The following is a 27817-nucleotide window of genomic DNA, read 5'->3' as shown; positions in this document are numbered from 1 at the left end:
GTATTTCTATTCCTTCAGGTGGACGTTAAACTGAAACCATCTGTATTGTTTCTTCTTTAAAAAGAGTGCATTGAAAAGCTCTAAATGTGGTTTTGATTGAGGAGACTGCTGTAAGGCATTCACACCACTAGATGGGGTCTGGAAGCTGTGCCTTTTTAAAAGAAAGCTCAAGAGGGAGGTCTGTGCTTCTTAAACTATTTACAATAAAATATGTATTAAAAATATTGTTACAGAATTGCTGGGGGGAACTCAGCAAGCTGGAGTACCTATATATCTCAAGCAAAGGCTGTGTAATTTCAGCACTTGTTAGGTCATGTTCTCCCTTCTCCTTTTCCATGCAGCTCCATGACCATCTCATTCTTTTTACTGGAAAGACTGAGAAGACTGCTTTTTCCCTTAAGAAAATATTATCATTGTACTCTTAATACTTTCTTTTCCTATGTTCCCTCTGACCCACCACTTACATCTACATATGTGGAAGTTTTTGAGATCAAAATTATATTGATTTGTCCTATTAATGACCATCACATGTTTTTAAACTGATCTTCATGCTGCAATAAGGCTGAGAATCTAGAGAAGCAAACTCCTAAGCTGTGGACAAGGAACACATGTTGTTAGATATTAGTGAATCATCTAGTGATTAGCTCATTAAACAGTAAGCAAAATATAGAGGTATAGAAATTCTTCCCTGTAGTAAACAAATTACGTTCAGGGGGCTCTTGGGAGAGGACTCTTCTTAGCAGGCTTATGAATGTTGATGTGTGTTGATCTTTCCAATGTGTGGATGACTTTGAAAGTGTGGCTGCACTGTGCTGCTGGTCTTGAACTGACTGTATTTCCTAAAGCCTCTGTCTTGAACAGAGGTTTTCTGCCAAGTGCTAATTACTAGGTGTTCAGCTTACTCATTGTACTGCAAGTAAACACAGTCCAACTCTTAAAACAATCTGTGACATCCATAACTTCTGGTCCACATATATTGGAGATCATAGGTATTTTTGAAAACCCAGTTCTTGGCTCCTGATTGCTTTGATTGGTAGTTTATGTTACTTCATTGAGTTCCCAGCCTTTCAAAGACCTGATGAGTATTACCTTTTTTGGTTTTGTATCAGTGGTCTGGTAGCAAGAGGAAAATACAGTTGGACATAGAAATCTTGCAGGTGATGTTAGATTGATATGTAGCTGGAAAAGCTAGGTTTAAGGTTTAGGAGGCCTCTCTCAGTATCAAAATAGGAGTGGTAGCTACCAGAACTACAGGAAATTTGAGAGCAGTTCTTCATGGTTTAGTTAAATGCATGTCAAGTAGACCAGCTTTGCAAGAGAGGACTGAATATTACCTCTGAATAATGGCATGGTTAATTCTGTTAGGTTGGGTTTTTTTGATAAGTGGATGTGCAAGAGAAAGGGAGATGAGTATTTGCAGCTCTGTCTGTACCACAGGTGATATTTGTAACCTGTTGCATAGAGAGGACTTTAGAAAATCTCTGTGGTGATGTTGAAGGTATTCTAAGGTCATGAACACAGCATCATAACTGAGTACAAGTCCATAGATTGAGGTCTCCAGTGTTTGCCAATTTTAGTTTCTAGTGTCATACCTTCAAGGTATTTGATCCTTAGAGGTCACACAAGAAGAAGAGAGATGGCAGTTGTTTTCTGAGTAATGCTCACCCATGTGCTGGATTTTTATCCTTTCTAGCTTTCCTTCCTGAGTTCACTCTACAAAGTAACTGTTGCCTTTTTTTATCTGTGTGTTACCAAGATGTCTGGTGTGTTGGATGAAATACTGAGCTTCTGCAAGTGGGAGGGATCAGTATTGTTGGTGATTGTGTTGGGGATAGTAATTCAGGGACCAGACACAGGATTTGCTTCTGACAGGGAGCTTACCAAGGTTCAGGGCTCTTTCGTTAAAAGCTAGTGCTGGTGAATTGGGAATCTTCTTCATGTAGAATCTGTAGGTGATACATGATGGCAGGAATAGTAATGAGGATGTTTAAAATTTTACTTTGACTGTCTTACATTTTGACTTTTCATGTGGAGGAAAGAAGCTTCTGATTGTCATCACTTCCAGTGTGATTGCTTTGGGATTCCCTAAGTCCCTGCAGGTGGAACAGTTCACTACATCATTGAATTGGCAAATACCTGTTTCAATTATTTCAGTGCAATAGAAGCGTGCTGCATGTTTCTGTTTGGAGACCTTTGTCAGTCTTGCTCTGAGCAGAGCACTGTATTAAGGACTGCAGGAGAAATGTGTATCTTGGCAACCACTTGATCATTGTCAGGCTTATAATTTCTTTCTCTTCCTAGTAGAATAATATGGTGTGATTTTTGACTGATGTTGCTTAAAGTAATTCATTTAGGGTACAGTTTAACAAATTTTAAATGCTGTTTTGGAACTCACCAATATGGGTCAACCATACCACCTCAAATAGGTCAAATAGCTATTTGTCTTCAATTGCAGTTCAGAAAATAGAACTCATCCCACACATGTACCATCCTCATATGTTACACTTCTGTGCTACTGAGGCAGCTCAACTGATCAGTTTCTCAACCTAGAATTTAAAGACCTAACCAGATCCAACTTGGCATATTTGCCCCAAATTACACAGAACCTAAATGTAGACACTTTCCCTTCTTATTTGTGTTCCATTATTTCTCAAAAATTCCCTTTTGAACTTTTAGGAAGTGAACTGATTATTGCTTAAATTCATGGGACTGAATTTTTCTGGGAATCTTTAGGATGTGTTGAAAGAACATTTGAATAGTAATGGCATCTGGGGGAGCAGTACTTTTTGGATGGCTTTTGGCTTAGATTTCCTTATTGTAAACATAAATCTCAAAAATGTTTGCCACAAATTTAGCCAAATTCAACGACTTACTTAGATGTTTCTAACTTTAAATTATCTCTGCCTTTCCTTCTTTCTTCTCACTGAGGGGAAAAAAGGGAGTACTTGCAAATGAGCCTTTTTTATCTTTGGGCAAGGAGAGATGGTAACAATCATCAAGGCTTTAGTCATATTGATGACTTTCCTGCCTCAGGAGACTTTATTTTGTTGCCATCTTTAGTCTTTTGATGCTTTTTTTTTTGCCTTTTTTTCTTTGAAGACAGGAGTGCAGCCTAAAGTTTTGAACTATGTAGATCAGTGGATTGATTGTTAAACAATTTTTTTTTTTTCTGAAGCAGTAATTTCTGTTGCTGGTGTAAGCATCACCTAATAGATAGTCTGGAAATACTTAACTTTGCAAGTCTGCCAAATAGTGCCTGGTATTTAAGTGTGTGAACCAGGTACTGTAGTCTCTTTTTCCCACCCTTATGCCATGTCCTGATTGTGGAGTTTCCTGGGATGGTAATGTAGGAAGGGCCCTCTCGCTTAGCTATACTCTAGATATACACACTCCATCTTTCATTTGCAGTCCTGCTTTATGCATGATCTTGTCAGCCCTCTTGGAACAGAGGGTTTAGCTTAGCTTCTTCTGTGTTTAGTCTGGTGTCCTTCCTGGAGTGGAGTGTATTTAGAAAGATTTTTAGCTTTTCTTTAGGATCCCTGGATTTGTTGATCAGACACAACTGAATTGTGGAGAACTGAGGTTCAAATTGTATAATAGAAAAGAGTGTTCTTAGTAGCTCAGCTTCTAATTCTTTGTTGTTCTCAGATAGGGCTATAGTCATTCTTCTGTTCGGTGTCTTGATTGTTCTCCATCATATGCACTGGGGTTTTCTGATTTGAAGATGAAACTTTTTCACGCCTATCAGCATCCTCACATTAACGCTCTTGGTTCTGGCAGGCACTTAAACTCAATACTGTCCCTTTGCTCTGCTATTCAGGTTTTAGATATTCAACACTATGTAGCTGTAAACAAGTCAGGAAACCTGGTTTTGTTTCAGAGTGTTGGTTAGGTCTGTTGATTGACCTTTCTTGCCCTCAGTTTTTCCTGTACTAAGAAAAGGGAAAGCTGCCTACTTCAAAAGCCTCATGGTGCTTAATCTTTTTGTTAGCTTTGAAATACTTTAGCACCCAGGTCTTTTTAAAACAAGAATTTAAAGTGCAAAGTATTGTCCTTGTAATGCAAATTTTGAAAGTATAATCTGTTGCTCAAAAGAACCTCAGATTGAATGGGTTTTTGTAGAGGGCTTTCTTTAGGCAGTAATCATTGTAAATCTTGCCCTAATCACATCTATCCCTCAATTTAATATGGAAGGAATTAAAAGAGAATTTTTTTTTGTCTAAAAAGGAAAAAAAGGAGAAAGGAAAAAAAATATGGTTGACTGAAATCAAAGGCGAGAGCCTCTTAGTGCGTTTACTAGGACAACATATGAAAAATTTGTTTAACCCTATTGTAAGAGAAGGGAATTAGTCTTTGAAACATCAGTCCAGGGGAAATTGTGGTAGAACCAACCTGATGAGTCCAAAGGTATGCCTGCAGTTATATTCACTTACCTTTAGGTAAAAGTTTATATTCATCTTTCATCTACTAGAGGCAAAAGCTTTACTAGTTCAAGACTGAACTCTTCCTCTGCAGGAGCATTTAGGATCTTGCCACTCCTCCTGTCAAAATAAAGGCCTACTTTCTTCTTGCTGTTATTTTCTTTAATAACTACTTGTGTAGTTTTTGTAAATTAAAAATTATTGCATCTTCACTAGAGGAAAGCAGGGAGGGGATTGTGTGTATATATATTTTATTGAATAAGAGAACAAATCTGTGGCTGATGTTACTCATAAGCTTTCCTAATGCAAGACAACAATTGTAGCACAGAAATGTGCGGGAAAAAATCTATTGTAAGACTGCAGTATTGATACGTGACTGATTTTGCATAAGGTATGAAAATGGCTTCATTCTTCAGAAGGAATTGCCAACTTCTACACTCAGATTATTTTTCAAAGGTAACATTCTCTGATATTCATGTTCTTTGTGTTGTAAAGACTTTGGTGAATGCTTGGTTTTGGGAACACATCCTGCTCCTTTTTTTGGCCTAAAGGTCATCTTCCCATGCCATGTCTGGCGGTATTTGTTATCTTCTCTATCAGGTTATCTGATGGAACCTGCTGGTTTGTGTTTTGCTGGATTTAGCTGAGCAGTGTTCCCTGTCACAGTCTGTACTCCGTCCTACAAGGTGCTATTTCTGAACAGGCTGCATAATGGACTCTGATCAGAGAATTTAGGGATTAGAAAAGGATGGAAAAGATCAGGTGTTTCAGCTAGTTTGTTGTTGTTGGGCAGTTGCTTTTTACATTGTATTCTCAAGTTTTTTTTAATCGAGCTAAATGTTATTGTTGTTTGGTTAGGTTTTTGGTGGTTTTTCCCTGAAAAACTAATTGTCTGCTTACTAGATCTCATTTATTGTTTACATTACAGTAACGCCTACATGAGAATAGGACACTCTTGTGCCTGGTGACCCACAGACCTGTGGTGAGGGCAAACCTAGGGCAGGAGAATGTGAACACATCTGTAATGAGACCTAAACAAACCTTGGCTAGGGCTGGAGGAGGATGTGAAGCATTCAAACAAACGGGATTTTTTTTTTTCCTGCTCGTTGTCTTTTGCTACTGTTCGCTCTTTGCCATGGCAGATGTAACCTTAAATCCTGAAAGGATAAAAGTCATATGGGCAAGGAGGAGAATTTAGTACACTTTACTCTGCCCTTGCCATCTTCCTCAGAATACTGAAATTCTTGAGCTATTTTCCTGTGAATAAAGGCAGAATGCAGGGAATCACAATGCTTTCTGAAGAGCTGCCTGAGATCACTGATGTAGCAACATTTTCATTCAGTGAAGCAGTTAGGTCATAAGGGCCAAACTAGGTGAGCCTTTGCTGTTACATTGTTGGGTTGCTCTGGGTACATAAATGGTGATGCTTGATGTTTTTAAGGCTCCAGTTTCTGAAGTCTGTTATCAGATAAGAATCTCAATTATTTAAAAAATTAAAATAGGAGTATTGACCTTTGAGTTTGCCATGCAGGAAAGTTCATTAATGATGGGGAGATTCCATTTTGAACATAGTTTATATGTTTCTGACCTTAACAGTAAACAGCAAAGAAATGTCACATTCTTGAACACCCTGAATTCTGTACTTTTCTTATCTTGGTGGATGGAGTTAATTTTAATTGTACTTTCTTTTTGAAGAAAAGCAAAGATATTAGTTTTGCTAATAATACACAGCCGTTATTTTATTTGGTTATTGTTTAATATCTGAGCAAATACCCCTTACTCCTGGTAAGGATTCTAGGAGACAGTTCTTGTGAAGGTAGTAAGATCAGAAGTAATGATGATAGAATTTTAAAAAGTTAGCTTGTTTCTAAAAAATTATAAAATCTTGAGTATGGCTTGTATACCTTCAGACATGGATTGACTTCCTTCACATTTGTTAACACTTGGAATACTTATAATGAAATGTACACTTAGATACAATTAATCTGCTTTTCAAAGAAACTATCTTGAGATTTCTGAGACTTATAGTCTACTTTAAAAAGGTCTGCATGATTATTGAGCAGACTGTGCTCAAGATTGTGCTGACTTTTCTGTTATTGGTTAATTTGGCTCTTAAATGTTTGCTTCAGACTCTATATTAATTGTGTCCTTTTGAACACACAAAAATTTTCTTGCAAATAAACCCCCAAACTTTTCTGCAGTTTTCCAGGCCAAAATTCTGTCTGCCAAGTTTCATTCCAGTTATTTTTTTGCGCAGTTAGAAGTTTCTCAATTTTGTGGTTACAGAATTGCTGACAAACACAGTTGTATGCAATGGTGTGTATTAGTTACGAGCATTCAGTTCATTCTTTCCTTTTAAGGTCATTCTTTCATTAACTTAGTCTCACTCACTGCTGTTTATGATACCAACTCTTTTCCCTTGCTTAATTAATTTCTTTTCTTAAAGGACACTCTTGTCCCAAGGACAGTGTCTGTACTGCAATGCAGTGATACTGCTCCTTCCCTTGCTTCTCTAACTGCCAGTTAACCAAATTATTTACATTAGTGGTGCTGCTGGTGGATTCAAAGCCTTCCATTGTTTGGCTCAGCTGTGTTTAGTCAGCCCTTGCCTGCTGCCTGTGTGCTGCATATCCAGCTACGGAAATGACCATATTGCATAGAATGGTCCATTCTCCCTCCTCAGCCTCCCTCCAGCTCCAGCATGTGTGTTTGGATTGCAGTGTTCCATCTGTGGACTAAATATTTCTCTTAATCATACAATATGACTTTTTAAAAAACTCAGAAGTGCATGTGTCTCTCTATATTGCTTCCAGAGCTGGTAGGCAACATCAGCATTCCACAGCTGTCTGGGTGAGCCAAATTTGGAAGCAGAGCAAATCTGAGTAGTCTGGCTTTGGATTCATAAAAATAATGCCTCTGGCAGAAAGAGCACTCGTCTTGTTCAGAAGTGTCCTTTTAGTATTGCCTTCAGATTTCTCACTAGCTGTCGCGGTCTGTGTCTTCAAGATGAGAGTATTGTTTCTGGAGTGCTGCATCAGTAAACTTTTAGTAACTGCAACAAGGTGTTGCCTCTGAAACTCCTTTGTGAGTGCATGCAGGAAGTGGCAGTTCTAACATGAGCAACGTATCCAAACATGTCTACCCTGCCCCACATAATCCTCTGTGAAAAAATCCAAAAGTAACACTGACTGAAAGTACAGCACAACACCCTGGTGCATATAGTCATTGGAACATGCTGAAACACAGCACTTCTCTTCCTCTCCCCTTCCCACTCTCCAAAAAAAGTGCACAAGCTCTCATTCTGATTAATTTGAAGGTTTTTAGAGCTTCTTGATTCAGACATTCTCTTTAGTACTAATGAGTATTAGTATTGTGAAAAATAACTTCTGCTGGCTTCTTTCTTGGAGAGGGCTGACTGCTTTTTTCCTGCAATTTTGATGGAGATGGATAATATAGAAGGCATCTTGGGCAGTTATTATTTTTTTTCCTAAAATCATCATGATTGTTGTAAAATCACCAAAAGTACTCCTGCCATGTGCACTGCCTGCAGTATGAGGCAGAGAGAGATTTCTCAAATCCTTTAAGTGTCCTCTGTTTAGAACTAGGTGAGCAGCTTTGCCACCAGGATAGAGCCATGAGCTGCACTCCCTCCATACACATCCCCCTTCTTGTTTGTGAACATATCTCAGATGTTCTGTCCTAGGAGGACAGAGAGTGAGCAAATATTTTTCCTCTGTTTGGATCAGGAAGTGGATGTTTGGTGGGGGTTTGTATCAGTTTGTTCACCTCATCCCCACCTGACTACTTGCTGCCTCTTTTCAGTTTCTTAAAGGAAAACACTGTGCAGTTAATTTAATAAGTCCTTTCAAAGAGGCAGAGAGGAAGCAATCAGGACACAGCAGGGTGGGGAAAACAGAAAACTGCTGTCTTGTGATTAGTAGCACAAAATGCTGAACTTGGAGCTATAGTGTCAGGCTTTTGGGGCCAGAATTAGGGCAAATTGGGAAAGTCATTGCTCTTACACTATAAATGAATGGCAAACAGCTATTTTAGGATTTCTTTTTGAATCAGCCAAACTAGCTCACTGCTTTTTTTGTTAGTGAGGGGGTTTCATTTTGTGGTTTTCTTTTTTTTGTTTGAGCCAAATGTTTAAAAACACTGCAGCAGGAACTGTATATCCATCACATGTGTGGCTGAATTGTGTAGAGTGAGGGTCTGAGGCAGGCAGAACTGTGGCTCTTTTGAGAAGTATTAACTGTGCAGCTCTGTAATTCTAGACTTTTCATGTATGGATATTTTTTTCTGAAGTTCTAGTCTCTCTTGCTTCCTTTAATCTCTGAAGTAAAGCATTCTATTGGAGCTTTGTCACACTGAAGTTACTGCAGCACAATACAGAATTCACTTCCAAGTTTTGCTTTGGTACCTTTGACTGCTGTAGGAGCTTAATGAAACATCTGTAAGCAGAATGGAAGCCAGTTTAATATTGCACTCCTATTGCTATAAAATATAATCTCAGCTGATCTCAGGCAGGGCATAATACTAGCAGTGATGGAAGCTTTGCTTGAAGACTTGAAAGGATGGGGCATCTGGTAGGCTCACTCATGTGCAGGCAGGAGAGAATTCTGGGCTGTGATTTGGATTAAGGGGGAGAACAGGTAAAGAGGGGAGAAGCTTAATCTCAATGCAGCAGTAGTTGCACCTAAACATTAAGTCTGGTTGGTGCATATTTGTTATGACCTTATTAATGTTGGACAACTCATATATTTTTTTATTAAAAATTAACTTAGCAAAAAAAAAAATCTGGAATTGTTTCTTCTGCCTGTTTTTTGTGTTAAATTCTTGGTTGGGTTGGGGTTTTGGGGGATTTACAATGTTTTTGCTTACTTATTTGTCCTTTTTGAAGAAAGTGGAAAATTCCATAGAAAAAGAAATGGCTTGCTAAGACCTATCAGAAAAGAGGAGGCAAAAATAACCAAAAGGCATATGATATCTAGTTTTGTTTTGAGTTTTAATGCCTGAGTATTTTGAGGTGAGTACTTTATTGATCTCAATTAACAGAAAAAAGGGCTGATGAGAGGAATCCTAAATCCTTGTCTCTAAGCTTAGTTTCTAGTATTAAATTCTCTCTGGTTTTAATTAAATACCTTGAACATGATTAATAAAAGCTTGGCAGCTTTGCCTTGGAGGAGGAGAACAGGAGACACCAGGACTGTTAACGCTGATAAAAGTGTTGTGAAGTTGTGGTGCCCAACCTTAAGAACTTACTAGTTAGTTGGCTTAGAAAATGTGACTTGTGGTGCCTTTGTGGCACCCTGGCTTTGACTGCTCAGTGCACAAAGAGCGTGTATGAGAGAGCAGTATATTTCTAGGACATTCATTATGCAGAATCTTATATTTTGTGTTGGTTTTGTTTAACTCTGGCGCAGGAACAATGGTTTTTTAACTTCACTGTATCTCAGGCAATGATGCATGTTTTGACCTGCATGGAATGTGGCTTCCCATCCATGTGGAGTGACTCATTCTTCACAGTTGTTGGGGCAAAGGCCTATATCAAACGGTGTTATGCTTTAAAATCTATGAATAAGCTTCCCTCTAGAATTTACAAATTCTGAGCTGGCATGCTTTTTCTGGTCCAGAAGGGGCATAAAGGTCACAGCTCTCAACAAGATTTGATGGCTATTGCTCAAAACAGAGGTGTTAACAAAGAAATTGAGCTCTAGTCCTGTTTAGGAAGTGATCATTGAACAAAAAAAGAGATAAAATGCCTTCCATCTTTGGCTCACTTTCCATATTAACAATCTTTTCACATACACAGATTGAATGAAGTCCTTGAAAAGAACAGAAAATCTGTACAAGTTGCATTTAAGGTGTGCTTTGATTAACTTTAGGTTGCTTTATGGAACAAATCCCATATTTGTTACTTTTTTAAAGACAGTCTGGAAACTTGTGAACCTTTGGTTTTGTTTTGTGTATGTCAATAAGAATGGATACAAATACTCCATCTCTGAATATACAGCCTTATATGGGACAAGGAAGCCAGCTAATCCTGCCACATGAGAGTTTTAGGTAATAATGTCATGTGATAACATAATTGTCTTGCCTACTTGGCAGTATTTTTAGATGAAGCTAGTTCAAGATTAGCTAAGTAACTTATTTTAGCATTTCTTGCAATAACATGTTAGTAAGATGTCCTTTTATTTAAGACATCTGGAACTGATTGTGGAGTTTAAACATCCTCTGATGCCCTGTAGAGATATAAATAGAAGCAGGAGAGAGAGAATGGCCAGCCTGTCTACATTTGGAGAAAATGTCATCTGGTGCCAGAGCAAGGGTGAAAGACTGCTTGGTTCAAGAACCAGCTAACAAAAGTAAAAGGACAGCCTTTTTAAGGCAAAGTGCTCTGTCCAACTTTGCTAATGTATTTTTTATTAACAAAACAACTCACAGTCTTTAACTTTTCTCTTCTGAAGACGTTACAAACATAGCATTTTGATAGCTTGTCATTCAGGTTTCATATAAAGATTTTTCAGGAATTGAAAGAAGAAACTAAATAAAATGATAGTTTCCTGGGCTTGTTTGTTTGAAAAGCCTCAGTAAGATTAAAGAGAGTTGTGTCTCTAAGTAGTTGAGTTGGTATGTGCAGCCCATCTCACTTAGTCCCACCTGTGTTTTCCCAGCTCCCTGCTCCGCTACGGTGGGAACCTTTCCCTTCAGAGCGCCATGAGCGTCCGCTTCAACAGCAACGGCACTCAGCTGCTGGCGCTGCGGCGGCGCCTGCCCCCCGTGCTCTACGACATCCACTGCCGCCTGCCCGTCTTCCAGTTCGACAACCAGGGCTACTTCAACTCCTGCACCATGAAGAGCTGCTGCTTTGCAGGTGATCGGGATCAGGTAATGAGCAATGCTGCCCTGAGTCTCCAGAGTTTCCATGGCTGTTTGGGAACGCCGTTGTGAGGGTGGCTTCTTTCTGATTCAGCAGATAATGCAGGAAGCAGGACACGTACCGGCTTATTCAGAACTGTTTTGTAATGTGGGCTCTGAAAGAAGGAAAACATATACCAGAACACAGAAGTTTTACCTGTTGTTTGATGTGATCTAATACTTACTTGGAAGATGACATGCAGAAGAAAATATTTGCTGGTTTTTTAGGTCCAATTAATACAATGTTATCCACTCATCTACATATGATATGGAAGGAGCTTCCTTGCATTTCAGTTTTGTTACAGAGTGGCGTAGACGCAATCCCACAAAATGTAAAATTGTGTATTTATAGAGTTATTAATTCTTATTTCAAATTATAATGTTTCTCTTTTAATACTTGACTACTAGATCAGGGAGAATAGGATTTTGTAGTCACTGATCTCTAAGTGATGATGACAGGTGGTTAGGAAGGAATAGTCTGTTACTTCACTGAGGCAGGGGTCTGTCCCTGCTACTGACCACAAAGAAATAGGTCACACATAAAGTGGCTAACAGAAGTTCTTATGATTCTAGAGCCAGATATTGTCTTTGGACAGCTGTATTTAATAATCACAAGCACTGTTAAAGGACAAAATATGTATTTTCATAGTATCAAACTATGATCTGAAAATTTCTTAACTGTCATCAGCAAAATTCCTGCAGTCAGAACTTGATCACTAATTCTATTGCTGCTGCTGCAGGAGGCAGAGTTGAGCTTCTTTCAGATTGCAAGAAGGAAATACATTCATGTCACTGAATTTGAGCAGTGTTCCTTAGTTCTGAATATTTTTTGACAAGAGTGTGAAAATGTGATAATGAAACTCATTTAAAACAATTTGAGTGGCTTACTTTAAAGCATTGGAAAAACACATGTGTTGGTTAAGAAGAAAACCACTGACAATTTGTGTTCTATTATTTAGTCAGCCTGAAGGTAACACACTTTTCTCCTCTGGAACTCAGTGTAGAACCTAAATTATGTGTACACTCTGACACATAATTTGGCTTCTCATTTGTTACTAAAGATGTAGAGAAAAGTCTTAGTATATGCTGCTCTGCTTTCTAAGGCATTTTCTGATGGATATGGTGTTATTGTAAGAGGAGGAGTATGTCTGTTCTGTATCAGGCTGATGTGATACTTCAGGAGCCTACATTTTAAAAAAACTTTATATTCTTGTGGCTTGACAGACCTTCTGTTCAGATAAATAGCAGCAGGTAATGCTGCTAATGAGTTGGAAATCAGCAAAAGACTATTATAGTCTCTCGTAAAACTATATGAAGCTAATAGAGAAGATGAACTTTTCTGTGGAATGTTAGAGAGATGTGGAATTTGACATTTAGACACAAGCTCATACCCATCTTCTAACTGGAAGGAAAAATTATAATGAATTCAGAAAATGCCAACACATGCTCCAACTCTGTCTGAAACTGCCCAGTAATGTTCAAATTCAGTGGCTAAGACTGCCAGCACTAGGGATAGCCTTCATAGGGACTGCCTTTTACAGGGAACCCAATTGCAGTTGCAGGCATACCTAGAAAAGAAGATAGGAGCCTACTATAGATAGGCAAGATAGAGTTGGAACCTACTGTAAGATAGACAAGGTAAACAAAATAATTTTGTGGAGTTTCACCCTTCTGTACAACGAGTATGCTTTTGTATAATGTATGCAAGTCTTCACCCCTGAGAATCAGAATTCATCAAAAGAACAAATAGTTCTGTATCCAATTTAATCTGGCTCCAGTTGCCTCACCCTTTTAATATTGCTGTTCTTAGCATTTATAAAGAATGTCTCTCATTTGAGATCTATGCAAAGTAAGCTTTACAGAATACCTTGCTTGTATTTCCTCAGGATCAAAATTTTGTGTGGGCTAAGGCTCATTTGAAGGGACTTGTGGGTAAGCAAGTTGCTTTCCAGTTGTGAGTGGCACTTGGGGTAGGAAGGCATCTTTAGCAATTTCTTCACATTGAACCTCTGATTTTCTCTGTCTTTGGTTCTTCTTTTCATCTTTATTAAACTGCCAGCTATTGATATTTTTGCTCTTTTAAGCTTTCTTAAATAGTTAGGTTGTACCTTTCTTACAGAGCACAGTAAATTAAAAATGGAGTCTCTTGTGTTCAAAAACTATTATGTGTTGTCTGCACAGGTAATTCATCTCATAAAGTTGCATTTCTATACTATATTTTGATTCTGATAAGAAAGAATTATCCTTAACTCATCACTGTTTAGAATACAATTACATTGGGAAAAAGTGAACTGCTGAGAAGGGGAGGCCTTGTCCAGCAGAGGTACTGCAAGACCTTTCACTGATACCATTTCTTTACATGGCAGCAGCATTTACTTACTTTCCTGGGTTAATGACTTGTACTGACACTCAGAGTTCTGATGAGCATTTGGATGTGATAAAGGGATCAGAAGAAAGATGGGAGATGGGGAAATGGCCTTTCAGCTCTGTAAGACTCAGCTCCTCACAGAACTGTAGCCTTTGCCGGTCTTCCTCTCAAGTTTGTACATAGCAAAGGGTTTGCTCACAGGAAGTTTTCTTGTAAATTATGGCCATCAGGGTTGAGAACTCTCTAATTGCTAGTTTTGGGTTGCCTTTGGAAATTTGTTTTAATACAGTGGTGAAAATCTACAGTAAAGGTAAATAACACCCTGTTCCAAATGGGTTGCATTCTAATATAGCAGAAATGAGCAGATTCTGAGCTGCAAGCATACAACTTAAGAGTTCTCTTGGAGATTGCCTTTATATCTTAAGAGTCCAAATGCTTAAGTTCTCAAAATGACCAGAAGTGTTCTTACTTTGACAAGGTATGTGTATTAAAATGATGAAATTTCTTTGCAGAAACAAACCACAGACTACTAGTTGGGGAACAGTTTGATTGGTTTGTCTGTTGATGGGGGTTAGACTTTCTAATATTTTCTCAGTATTGTTTTTTTTAGTGCTCACAGATTGTGATAGGTACACAAAAGGACTTGGAGCCAGAGCTCCTCATGTGTCACTCTAGAGGGAAGCCTGCTGCCATCAGGTGTGCAGTGATCTGTATACCACCTCCTTTTACTGCAGCATCCGAGATGCAAGTAGATTGAAACATCTTAGCAAAGAATGATATATCATTAATGCTTTAAGGTACCAAATGCAGAAAGACTCACTTTCTAAGTACCATGTTTTTGTTTTGTTTTCTTCTTTTTTAAGAATACGTTCTGAAATGCTTATGTGATTTTGAGTTGTTGCAGGTATTGTGGGTTGCAGCACAAGCTAAGTGATGGGGATCTTAGAGGACAAACAGCTTTGTCTTTGTGGCCTTGCAAACTATTGTTTGCCTCCAAAAGCCCTAGTCCTTCTGAACCTGATTTCAAAGTCCATGAGCAGTGTGTGTGTGTCTGTATATCTATATTTATATATATATATACACACATGAGCAATTTTCCTAGAAATGCCACATCATGCTTTTCTTGTTTCTTGCAACTACCAAAGCTTGAGGCATTGTTTAGCTGATATTTTATTTGCACCCATTTAAACTTACCTTTGTGTGCTCCTCTCAGAATTTTTTCTTTTGTCCTTGTCATTGGTGTGACGACCTATTCACATGACACCAATTTTTCTACTTTTTGAGGAAGAGCTCTGATGTTGAGTCATAAACAGGTTCAAAATGATATGGTGTTTGCATTATCCAGGAGCTCACTTCAATCATACAGCTGTGAAAGAGTGCAAGGGTAAGGTAGGCTGGATGGATCCAGCATGACTCTCAGCTTCCCACTGCCTTTGTTGGCTATAGAGATTTGTGTGAGAACATAATTTATCCATTCTTCTGGGCATCCAGGTCCACAATTTTGAAACCAGTTTATTTATACACTCAAGTCCCACTGACTTTAGTATGCGCCAGTGTTTAATTATATACAAATATTAAATGAGTGAGACTGTCTGGTCATGTCACAGTGCTGGGTGAGTTTCTATTCATCTTGTCAGCATTAGAATTTGGGAAATATTGATTAAATACTAAGGATTTTTGGTTGCTAGACTGGTATAGAAAATAGCTTATAACTGAGGATACAGAAAGTATTGCAGGACTTTAGGGACCCAACCAAATGTGTATTTAAATGTAGGAGCCTCAGGGCTATAGTGATGGGCAACAGCAAAAAAAAAGGCCCAGAAAGAAACCACAAAACACTACCACTCTCCAAACTAAAATAGTCCAAAAGGTTTTCTTGCTCAAGAATTGTTGCCTGTGTCACAATGATGAATGCTATCAGTTCATTCCTGTTTCTCCCTGTGTAGATAATGTGAGGCTGTATAAGGCTTGCGGCTGTAAAATCAACTGCGTATTGCCTGTTTTAAAAAGGCGGGGGTGGGGAGAAATAACTTGTACCCTGTGAATCAAACAAAAAGCGTCTTGACTCTGGCATGCCCTCAGACATTACATCACCACTCAGCCTTTTCTGTTGACATTACACTGGTATAGGAGAGTTTCAGGAATGCACTGCTCACGGTACTGCAAGGCTGCTCCAACTCCCTATAAAGTTACAGCCCTCATTATACTGAAACTTGTGTTCTGAATAGCCCTGGTTAGGGACAAGCCAGCTTTTTGCAGGACAGAATTATTTCATGAACGTAACTCTTCCAAAAACAAGGTTAGCTGTATAGATGCTGGGGGTCTTGTATGGTTGTATATTGCCTTTATAAAGAAAGAGAACTTTTCTTCAGTGGTGTTCTCTGTGTCATCTAATTTGAAGGTCATTTATCACAGGAAGTAATGCTTATCAATGTCTATGTTTAAGAACTAGCAAGAAGAAAGGGAATTATTATTTTAGAGAATACATTTTAAGTTTCCTGTGCATGGAAGACTTCCTAATGAATAGTAGCTTATTGCAGTCAGCATTTCTTAATATATGAAAAGCATTCAGTGTGCAAATATGTTGCTGTGCTTGGATAAAAAGAAAATTGATGTCTTACTCTGTCTTAAATTTGGTTTCTTCCAAGAATTACTGATGACACTGTATTTTGGTTTTTGCTTTATCTAAATAGCAGTTTAAATTCTATCTATATGCATAATATGTACATATAAAGGCCATGTTTATCTAGCAGTGAAATTTCTTATTCATTTTCCCCCATTAGTTTTGGTAATTGACATTGGGAGGGTCATATTGAAAATGCCTCTTTGGAGTCAAGGTCTCAACAGCAGGAGCTATGAGTTTTCTTTAACCATTCTTGTTCTGATTGCCTCTTCCCCCATTCTTGGTGCATCCTGCCAGCCCCATTTCCTGTCTCCCTTTTCTGAGTTCCTATAAGCCCTTGGGGGAGGATTTTAGACATCTGCACAGCAATACATAAGCCCAAAAGGACCCATACTGAAATTAAATTCTGGTGGAGTAGGACTCAAGACTCAGGAGACTTTGAATTTTGCAGGCTTTGTGTTCCTCATAGTACATCATGGGAGATCTGTAGTTAGTAGCACTTCTCATATGCTCAGATAAATGTGTTGATTTCTTTGTAATGTAATAGAAGTATTTTCCCTGCCATAGAAATCCTTGGTAAGGATTTTTAAGTTGCTTTGGTTCATTAATAAAATTCCTGTTATGGCCTTTCTGCATTACAAAAAGGCAGCTGTAAAAATGTTGATGGATTATTCTCAATGATGCTTCTGTAAGCATTTGAAACTGTCCCACACAGAGTTGGCTGCTTCTAAGAGTAGGGATTTAGGGAGTGAGAATGCAAATTTTTGGCTTTGAAATTTATGTACTAGAAGCAATTTGTATTTCTCCAGTCTGCTGTGTCTCACTGCTTTACTTTTTCCAGTTCATGAGATAGGCATGCTTCTCACTGAGGAACAAAGCTCCTGTTGTTAAAAAGCCTTTTGGACTCACCTGTTTGATTCTCAGGCTGAGATGGAAAACTTTTAAGCTCTTTTTTGTGCCAGTTTCAGCCTCTTGAAAAGCAGCCTCAAGGAGTACAGGGTAGTATGTAAAGAGTACAGGCTGTCCTGGCTGGTGTGAAAAAAAGATGTCTGTTTTCAGTGTTGTGAGCCTTCTGAATTTGTTAAGTATTGGGAAAAAAAACCAAACTGTAATTTGTGCCCCAGAATTTATTATCAAGTAGAAGATAAAAGGTTGTGTGTGTAGATACTTTGTAGGCAAATTATTTTCTTAACTGTAAGTTCTCCAAAACACATCTCAGAGAGAGTTTTCACAGTTATGTCTCCTCTTACTTTAGGTTTTTTCTTTGAAAGAAGGGAATAAGAGGTTAGTGGCTTGCACAGGTGACTGCTCTTTATTTTGTCATCTCCTGGTTAACTGCTGTGGAGAGAAGGATCTCCAGTTGGTGACAATGAGAGCTGCTACAAGCAGGCAGCCACTCTGGCTGGGGCTGCAGTTTGAGGTACCAACAAGGCAGTGTGCCCTTCAGGGGACATCCTGGGCTGTGCTGGCACCTATCTGACCCAAATGAAATACAGAAATGGCAATACTACATTGAATGACTCATGACAATTTGCATGAGGTTTTACTGCTGCAGCTACTGAATCAGACCACTGCTGTTAGGAGTTCCAAGGTGGGCAGAAGACATGTGGGTGGGAACAGACCTGCTGGGGAAGTCAGCCAGTGATGATTACAGCAGTCTTTCAAGCTGTACTCAGTGGGAATTCTATACTAAAAACCTAGATTTATCAACACCTAGCTTCATCAGCATAAAGGTACCAGCCTGACAGATCAGGAATCGCAAAGAAATGGAAATACTTGACTAATTGACTGTTGTCCTTAATTGTTTTGCCTTGTTGTTTCCTTGCTTATTTGTTTCTTGATTTCTTTGGAATAGGAAAATGTTTTTTCCTCCTCCATAGTTGTGTCCCTACCTTGTTTCCTATCGGGCTAGTAGATACTCTAACAATAAAAATGAATGGAAAGTAAACCTGTGGGTTTTCTACCTACAGAAAATGCAGACAACGTGAAATTAGGATCAAATTGTAAATTATCAGGCATTTTTTAAAATGGAAAAATAGCAAGGCAAGTTTTTTTTTCATAAGATGTGTAGAGCAGTCTTGACACCCCAAAAGGTTTAGAATCAGCTCTAAAAAAATTTTCTTTGTATTCTTTGTGTTCTGTCACATACCTCTCATACAAAATGTAACATATAACAAGACTGGTGTTCATGGTTGTTTTTTTGCACATACATTTATATACACACACAGATATACATGTGTCTATGAGGGCAGCTTTCTGATGCTTTGCTTCTTTTTGTTTATAGCTTGCTTTACCCCTTGAAGTAGCTCCATGAGAAGCAGATTGTCATGTTCACTCTGGGATTTTGTTGGGTTCATCCCTTTGGGGTTTCCTGATGTTTAGTTACTGGGATGTATCTATGGTATTGCTTAGTTTTCAGTGGCTACTTACAAGGTATCTCTCTCCTGTCTGTGTGACAGCTGCCCTCTTGTAAAAGAATATTTCTGTACAGTCCATAATTCCAGAATCTTCAGCTTCCTTTATTAAATTTGAAATTGACTGTTGGGCTTAGAAGTTCTTGGAGACTGAGTGCTGTCACAAAGAACAAAATGGCATAAGCCCTGTTTACTTAGGAAACCTTTCCTCCTTGGATAAATACACAGTTTTTATGTTCTTCATGTAAATTGATTCCTTTTTCACAGCTGATTGCTGTGAATTCCAGTCTATTTTGGACAATGTTTTTCAGACTTCAGTGATGCTTCGTGTCAAACTGTGTTTTCCTCAATGCTTATCAGTGTATATTCCACGACAGAAGTGATGTGTGAGTCTCGAGGAATTAAGACTTGAGCCTAGCAGACTGCCCCAAACCAGATTCTTTGTTGGTTATCTTGGGAAAAGAACCAAAAGTATACACTCCACCAATTAATTATGTTATGTTGCAGGTAAAATAAAGGGTCTGTACATCCTGTCTCTTAAAGGACATATGCAGAGCACCAGCCTAACTGTTTCAACTTTGGATGCCTCTGTGCTTCTCTCCCAGCATGTGGGTTTTGCACTACTTGAGGAAGCCAAGGGACAACTCACTAAAACCCTGAGAAAAATTCTGTCTGCTCTTATCTTTTCTGCACCAAGTTTCATTGGCCCCTCTGAAGAAAGAGCAGACATGCCCAAGTGAGTGGGAATTGAGATTTAAGCAGTTTAGTCTCTTTCAAAGCTGTAAACAGCAGCATGAAATTCAAATCTGACAAGCATTTTCCTGCTATTAACTTAGCAGTACTTGCTTTTAAAATGGTTATAATTTCTGTGCCTTTGTCTGTTGTTTGTGCATGCATATATATAATATATATATAATTATATGGTGATAGTGCTTTTTGATTTGTGCATTTAAGACAGGCTCCTATATTCTTCTTGTTCTCCCCTACATTATTAGGGCCATTCAAGAGACTTGAAAAAAATTATCCATGTCTGTTAGTCCTTTATCTATGGCCAAAAGCTCGAATATCTGATATAGGTCATAAGCAATACGACATTTTATGGGAGCAGAAAGTGTGGATATTGGAGACTAAAATAAGATGCAATTTAGATAACATTTTATTGAAATAATCCATATTTAGTAGCACTGAGGAAATGTAGCTTGTGGGATTTTGAAAGCTTTCAAACTGGCAGTGCTATGAACAAAAAATAAATTCCCTAGAGTGGTAGTACTCTGCAAAATGCAATGCTAATGCTACTGTTACTAGACTACAGAAGCAGATTAGATCTTCATTTATTTATATCAACTGCTGCAATTTCCTTAGGGAGAGAGAAAATGAGAAGAGTTACAGTGGAATGAGTGGGGAGTGCTAGTCCAATGTAATTGTTTCAGATTCCTGATGGTGCTTCATTTTAAGCATTTTATGTGTACTTGGAACCCAGACTGAATTGGTGTTTTCTCCCAGGAGCAGACTCTAACCATGCCTGAGAGTTTTCTTCCTTCTAAGGCAAACTTCTGAATCAGCAGCTCATAGTCATCTGGAAGCCTTTTCCTGTCATAGTTGCTAACAGCTAGGCATAGAAGCTGACTCTGTCCTTAAAAAAAAATTCCAGTATTAACAGCAAGTGTTTTTTCTGTCTAATCTTGTGGTTGCATGAATATTGTAAATGTTGATTTCTGAAATCCTGGTCAGATATGGCAGCAAAAAGGCAGACAATGAATCAGGTGGGTTTAGTATTGGTCTGTTCCCCCCAGACATCTGAGCTCCTCATGCAGGGTCTGGTTTGATTCCTAATTCAGCACTGCAGTGGTTCTTGAGGTTATGTTCAGCTTGAGTTTGTCTTGAGGGGGGAGGGTGGAAGGAGGACAGTGCTTGATGTCTGAGCTATTTAGTTGTCTCAGTGAATGCACATTTTTGCCTCCCCCTGGCTTGCCTCTGTGATTTGATTATCTGGGCTTTTGTTCTTAAAGTGACTGAATAGAAGGTACTCTGCTAGGGATCTATCCCCTCAAGACCAAAAATCCTTGTTCACAATTGAAGTGGAGCCATACCATATGCAGGATGACATTACTTCATCTACCCTTCCTCAAGCCCTTATTTTTTTTTCCTTTCTGTTCCTCCATTTTAAGAAGTCTACTCCATTCTCTCAGGATTTGAGCCTTAATGACTAGAGTTTGGTGAACTTAATAGTAATTATTTCTTTTTCTAGTAATAGGGACTGACTTCTTAGTTTTCTTAATTCTTATTCTACAACTGTGAACTAGTGCAGTGATCTATTGGTTTATTGTTATATTAGTAATGAATATATCCAAGCAAACTTTTCACAAATGGTCCTGTAAATGTCCCAGTAACATCAGTCCAGCTGTGCTCTCTAGAGGCCTTCTGTTCTGATTGTCTTGTGCAGAGACTACTAATTGGAATTGAGGATTGTTCTCCAAATGTCATGCAGTTTGTGACTTTAGCAGCTTGGGTGCTCACCCTTGAAGCTTCATGTGCACATTGTTCTTGCAATGGCTGCAGTCATGAGGTTCTTCTGGCAATCTCTGAGTCCTGACCAGAAAAGCTGCTTTCTACTTTTCAGACCCATATCACCTAGTCTTACAGGAAACGACAAATGCATTTGGGAATTCAATCCTATGTTGTGAGAACAGCAGGAAAGCATGTACCCCAAAGGTTTCCTTACTGGGAAGAAGAGCAGAAAACAATGCTGGCTGCTACAGTGGTGGCAGTGTAAGGGCAGATACAAAATACCTGGATATTTTGTGAATATGATCAATTTCTGGTGATTATTGGCAGACCTAACCATCAAAATAAAATTTAATTTTATATTAAAAGTTCACTACTCATAGCACATTGCTTATAACATGAAACTTGTGTGCATGACTTTATCAGTTAATGCTTTTGGCATTTACTAATGGCTATTTTGTGTCAAGATTAAAGCCATAAGTAGTTTTTCAGTTCAGATCCCAAGCTGAGCTTGTTCTGTGGCTGGACATAATTGCACTGCAGATGTTTAATTCATTCCTATTTGCTTTCTCTTAATTCACTCCAGAGTACTTTAGTGTCATAGACAGGTAAAAAAATTGTGAAAGAAAGCCCCCCCCAACTTTTCTTTTAAAATTATTTTAGGACTTTTATTTTCTTGATACAAATATACAAGACATATCTGCTGTTAGACTTAGAGGAACAAAAAAAAATTAGGAGAGCAAAAAACAAACAACCCACCTCTCAAAACCATTTTGTTTTCAAAAACATTTGAGAAAAAGTAGTTCTGGGAGATATGTTGTAAATATGCAGTTGAATCAAAGATCACCACCACATAAACAAAGCCTCCAAGCACAGAGGTTAATTCAAGCCATGTTATACTGCTGAAACAGACCAAAGTAAAATACTGCAGGAGTTAAACCAAGGGTTTAATCCATAAACAAAAATATTTCAAATAAATTGAAAGATACATCCTTGTTACCACCTGTGTACATCCAGGGGTTCCAGTCACTGCACCCCACTGCACTGATGCCTGTGTATAACACAGGAGAAAAAGAAGGAAGGCACTTAGCTCTTCACCATGTGCTTCAGCGCACTGAAGATCAGACCCTCCTATCCCTGTTACTTTGTACCTCAGTGGCAATTGGCTTGCTCTAAAGTAACTGAAGCCCATCCATATTAAATTACAAACTCTTTTACGGAATATTTACGTCTGGTTTGAATCACAAACCAAACTCAGCTGTTTTGAGGAAAAACCTAAATCTAAAAAATTTTTGAAAAAATAATGAAGTGGACAGTCCTGGATCTTAAAACAGGAACTCAGAAGTTCCTTTGTTTTTCCTACTGCTGCTAGTAGCTTGTTAAAGGTTTTTCCCAAGCTAAATGATCCTATGATTAATAAAAATAAATGGAATTTAAAAAATCATATGTATTGGCATTAACAAAACCATCCCATGGGATCCTTTGGCTTGTCTGATTCAAAGCGAGCACAGGGCACTGACATGTCTAATCTTCCCTGCCTGTTCCTGCCTTGTAGTCTTTCTCTATACAGGGATTCCATGTAGATGGTAAACAAGCCATCCAAGAAAGTCTGATGAAAATAACTCTGTTTCCTCAACACAAAAAAATCCACTCCTGACGCTTGGCCCTGTTGCGTGAAAGGTGGTGCAGCACCTGCAGCTGTTTTCAGTTTGCTACTGGACTGGGTTAGCTGCCATGTAGTGCAAGCTATGGTGTACAGCTCCAATGAAGCATTATTTCTCCTCTTTGCCTTTAGTCCTTCTGTAGGCCATCTCTCAAAAGCTTGCCGGGATTTAATTCTCTCGTTTGCCTGTGGCTGAAGGATGCCAGAGCACATCTGCACTGTAGGTCTGGTTCTCTATACGCACATGCACAGCTTCCATGCAGCGATGTCTGCTGCCCCTCATGACATAACCAGAGCTCTCAGGCAATGCAATCTCTTCACTTGTCAAGCTGATTTCATCTCTGTGGGAATGCATTTCCCTGCTGTTAGGTACTCTGCCATGGCTGCACCTTCACTGGGCAGGGGGGCATGTCCATACTTCAAAGGCCTGTCATCCTGAGATGCACGAGTCCTGGGAAATCAGCTCCTAGGTGGCCCTGCCTGAGCAGGTAGACTGGACCAGATGACTTCCAAAGGTCCCTTCCAGCCTCATCCCTTCTATGGTTCTGTAAACCATTTTAAGGTGCTTCATCAATTTCTTCCTTTCAGTTCCCCAGACTGTGATCACTTTAACTTATGCAAATCCATGTGTTGAGCTGCAGATCATGTAGCTGTGGCCTGTGTTGCCACAGCTTAGTACTTTCATGATGGAGTGTAAAGGTTTCAGGTGGACATTTTCCTGACACTGTTCATTTCTCCTCTCCTCCTTCCTCTCCCCCCTGTAACCCAAAGCCCAAGCCCAGTCCAGCAAGACAATTATTTCCCTTTCTATTTTGGCAATCTTTGAAAAAAAACAGTCAGAAGAAAGCTCTGGAGATCACCTGACTTTAGTTGCTTCTCAGATCTGATTGCTCAGAGAATTGTTCAGGTCAACTTTGGATTTGCAAGAGTGGAGATTCCACTATCTCTTTGGGGCTGAGTTGCAGTGTTTGTTAAGCTCCTGAACTTGCTGCTCCTTTGTGCTCAGCTGGAATTTCCCTTGCTGTGACTTGTGACTGCTGATTGCTGAGTACCCACTGCTGCATGCCTCTGAGGAGAGTCTGTCCCCGGCCTCTCGGTATTCCTTTGAAGAATGGGAAACTGTTGGGGTCCACTCTGTCCCTTCCCTTTCTCCTGGCTAAATAAAAGCTGTTCTCTTACGTTTTCCCTGCAGGGCACAGGCCTTCAGCTGCAGCAGCCCTCTTGTCTGCTCTGTCCAATTTGTGAATATCACTCTTGTACTGGGGGACCCAAGCCAGACACAATACCCCAGGTGTGGCTTCAAAAATGCCAGACAAGGGAAACAATCACTTGTCTTGTCCTCCTGTTTACATCCTTGTCAGTGCATCAAGTATATTGCTTTCTGAGAGCAGTGACACATTTCCTGCACAATTGGTCATTGAGTCTTACAGGACACACAGAGTGTTCCTCTGCAAATAATTTTGGAAGCAGGTTTGAAGGGTCTCACAGACACTCCATTCCTGCCATGTACATAACATGTTTTTTTCTGTCCTGTGTGCCTCATGCAGGATATCTGAAATCTGTCACTTTGGGGCCCTGTCATTGTTAGTTCATGGTATGTGGGGAAAGAAGAAAAAAAAAAAGATATGGTCATAAATTCAAGATACTGACTTTTCTAGGTGTTTTAATTGCAATTCTGTTTTTAGTCATGTGTCCTTGGCAAACTAGTTGCTGCTTCAACAACACAATTTGGTAATAAATAGTAATGAGACTTTTTTTCCATGTAGCATTTCTTTAACAAAACATATTTGAGGTGCTTTCTTTCTAATTGCTGGGATGTTTCCTATATAAACCCTAATCCTTGAAGTTTTGGCCCAGCAGCTCAGCCTGCTGTGGGCCAGCATTTTATGAGCAGTCAAATGAAAGGGGAAGCACATATTCCTGGCACCATCAGGTTAGCTTGGAAGGTAAATTGCCTAAGTGCTTGAACATGTTAGCTTGTAGAAATAACTTTCTGGCTTGGAAAGTATGGGTTTATGAGTGATTCTGAACTAGTGTGCACAAGCTTTTAAAGCAGCTTTTGTTTGATCAGCCCTTCTTACCTGACAGAAAACGAGCAGAATTGCATTCATAAGTGCTTACTCACATCCTGCACTCTTAAAGATGAGGGGGAAAAGAATGGTTGGATTATGATAGCAGGAAACCAGAGAAAGGATTTTAGTGGTTTGTTATTGCATTTTTGTGATAGGAAACATCCAAACAATGCACTAATGTAATTAGCTTTGCAAACAGAATATGTGCAAATTGATAGTCATTTTTTCTGTGATAGTGTATATCTTGTGTTTATTGGCTCCTGAGTCCTGTGTTATTCCAGAACTTCTCTTCACTGCTTGGTGTTACTGTGCCTGATGATTTTATGTTTCCCTGGAGAATGAAAGGCAGAAAGCAGTTATATTTGAGCCAAGTAAAACAGAATTTGTCTCCCATCAAAGGTTAGAAAAGGGACAAACTGGGTCTATTTCTTTATTTTATTTTTCTCCCTTTCCCCTTACCTAATAATAATAAAATGAAAAACCCAGCTTCTTGGCTGTATTGATTAAACTGCAGCCTAACATTAGTGGAGAAATAGAGATTTATTTACACTGTCTACACCAGTATAAGTGGAATTGGAATCTGCCATTGGTTCCACTGTGTGTCATTTAATCTCTAATTTGGGAGAGAAATAAACTGTAGTCCCTCTCATTTATGGGAGAATAAGTATTTGGAGACAAGGCACAGTTTGGGCCTCTCAGAGCTGAGAGGCATAAGCTTTTTGCCACGTCAAATGTCACCTGTCATTCCAGTGCCTGCTTGTAGTATATTAAGCTACTTTAAATTGCATACTGCCTGAAGTTCTGCACAATAAAGACATTGTTAATCATTTGTGTACTGCTGAAAAAGGGCAGCCTTCCATCTCTTCAGAGTAACTATGGCCAGGAAAAAAATAAATAGTGTGATAAATGGGGCGGAGGGCCACGGCTTTAAACCACTTGAGACTTGCTGACAGTGAATGTTTAGCTTTGTTTTTTGTTTGGTGTTCAAGATTATTCTCAGTGACTGAGTTTTGATGGTCTTGGTAGGCATGTCTGGATTAATGAGTAATGGACATGCTTGTGTGTAATGGACATGGCAGCTCTCTTCTTAGGTAGGTGTTTGATGGAGTTTTCCTTGGTAGTTCAGGAGATGAGGAAAAAAACTATGAAAGGCTTCAACATCAAAAAAAGACCAGAGTTGCAGGTTGAAAAATAGATAGTGTGATCTGGACGTAGATATGCTTATATTAAAGCTAACCAAAATTCATAGCATTATTTAGCAAAGCAAACATACACTTTGGGCAGTAGGTATTAGATATATGAGGTATGCTTTTCAATTTTGGTCAATTTATGCAGGCAACATTTTTATGCTGGTACTTCATCCCCTTTAAATGTAAACTGATCAATGAGGTGCAAAGAATTATGCAAATTATTCTTTTTTCTCATTTTTGGTTTAGAGGAAGTAGATCAATTGTAAAATAGCATCATTTAGGTGATACTTTGTTGTAAACTGCTTTTATTTTTATTCTTAACAGTACATCCTTTCCGGCTCTGATGACTTCAATTTGTATATGTGGAGAATTCCTCCAGATCCAGAAGCAGGTAAGTGTTGATGTTGTTTTAGATGGGGAAGGAAGAGTGGGGGGGCAGGTGTCTGACAAATACTAAACTGGTGTTTCAAAATAATTGCTGTTCTCACATTGTGAATCTAGAGCAACTCTGAGGAAAGCTGGATAGGGAGAGTTTACAAATGCCTGATCCAATGTCTGGAAAACAGTGGTCAATGTCATTTGAATGTTTTCTCATAATGATTTTCTGTTTTTTTTCCCTTCTCATGTAATGATCATTCCTCCCATAATAAAGCTTGCAGCATAAAATGGTTCTGGGTCCACAGGGTGCTCCTAACAGCTCCAGTGCATTGACCTCTTCTCCCCTCTCATTCCTCTTATACCAAAATCTTCCTACTGATTTCTAATGCAGAGGAATTATGCTTTTTTACTTTCTGGGTGGAGGAGCACTGTCAGCTGGTGGAAAGGGCCACTTTTGACTAAGTTCTGACCCATTCCCATGCTGGGGCAGACATGGTAAGCAAACAGCAGTAGCACAGCTCTGTATGGAAGTACAGGAGAGAGATGTTAAAGGAACGCCAGTGGTGTGGGGGCAGTGTAACAATCCCATTGTGAATGCCACTGTTGGTCAGTGTCTCATTTGGTGTGGTCTGCTAAGGTGTAGGGTTTGGCAATATGACATTCTAAGCCATACAACATCAGCACCTCTCTTCTGTTGAAACAGAACATTTCAGTTCTAGAAGGGTGTTAAGTTTTAATTGAAAGAGTCAAGACTTTGAAAACTGCACTAGTATTTTCATTTGTAGTGGCTCTGGCTCTTTAAGCTGTACATTTTAGTGATATTAAGTACAGCTGATGGCTATCCTGTGGTCTCAGATGCTTTAGCAATAGTGAGAGAAAATTACAAGCTATGTTAGGGGTGGGATGAAAATATTTTGTTTCATTTTCAAAGGTTGTTATTAACAGCTGTATAATCCACAGCTGAGAGGATGAATAGCCTTCGGTTAATGGCAGGGTTTTGAGGAAAATGACATTCTAATTTTGGGGTTTTTGCTTAGTTAATCAACATTTCATGTTGCAGTCCACAAACCCTGAAGATGGTCCTGCTAAATACCAGTAGCTTGGCCTTCTATCTTTGCATAGAGTTTATGGAGATATCTCCCTGCTTTTCTTTTTATTTGTATGATTTTCTTGTACAATTGACACTGTTTTACTACTACTTATGGATTTTTTGCCTTAGTTAAAACAAAGATTATATACATTAAAATTAGTTATTTATTTGT

At 38.9% G+C, this 27817-nt stretch overlaps 1 protein-coding gene across 3 annotated transcripts in view; it reads left to right on the top strand.

Annotated features, from left to right (window-relative positions):
• Positions 1-27817, top strand: part of DCAF5 (DDB1 and CUL4 associated factor 5) — a 68698-nt gene that overhangs the window by 22581 nt on the left and 18300 nt on the right. For all 3 annotated transcript variants that reach the window (XM_005479929.2, XM_026793504.2, XM_074542854.1), the window contains exons 6-7: positions 11099-11312; positions 26502-26568. In XM_005479929.2, the coding sequence (XP_005479986.1) occupies positions 11099-11312; positions 26502-26568 (281 nt within the window). The remainder of the gene's footprint in view (positions 1-11098; positions 11313-26501; positions 26569-27817) is intronic.

The sequence above is a fragment of the Zonotrichia albicollis genome, chromosome 6 (genome assembly GCF_047830755.1).
Source record: "Zonotrichia albicollis isolate bZonAlb1 chromosome 6, bZonAlb1.hap1, whole genome shotgun sequence".
NCBI classification, from domain to species: Eukaryota; Metazoa; Chordata; class Aves; order Passeriformes; family Passerellidae; genus Zonotrichia; species Zonotrichia albicollis.
The sequence above is the reverse complement of the archived record's forward strand: the minus strand, read 5'-3'. Positions and strand labels throughout refer to the sequence as shown.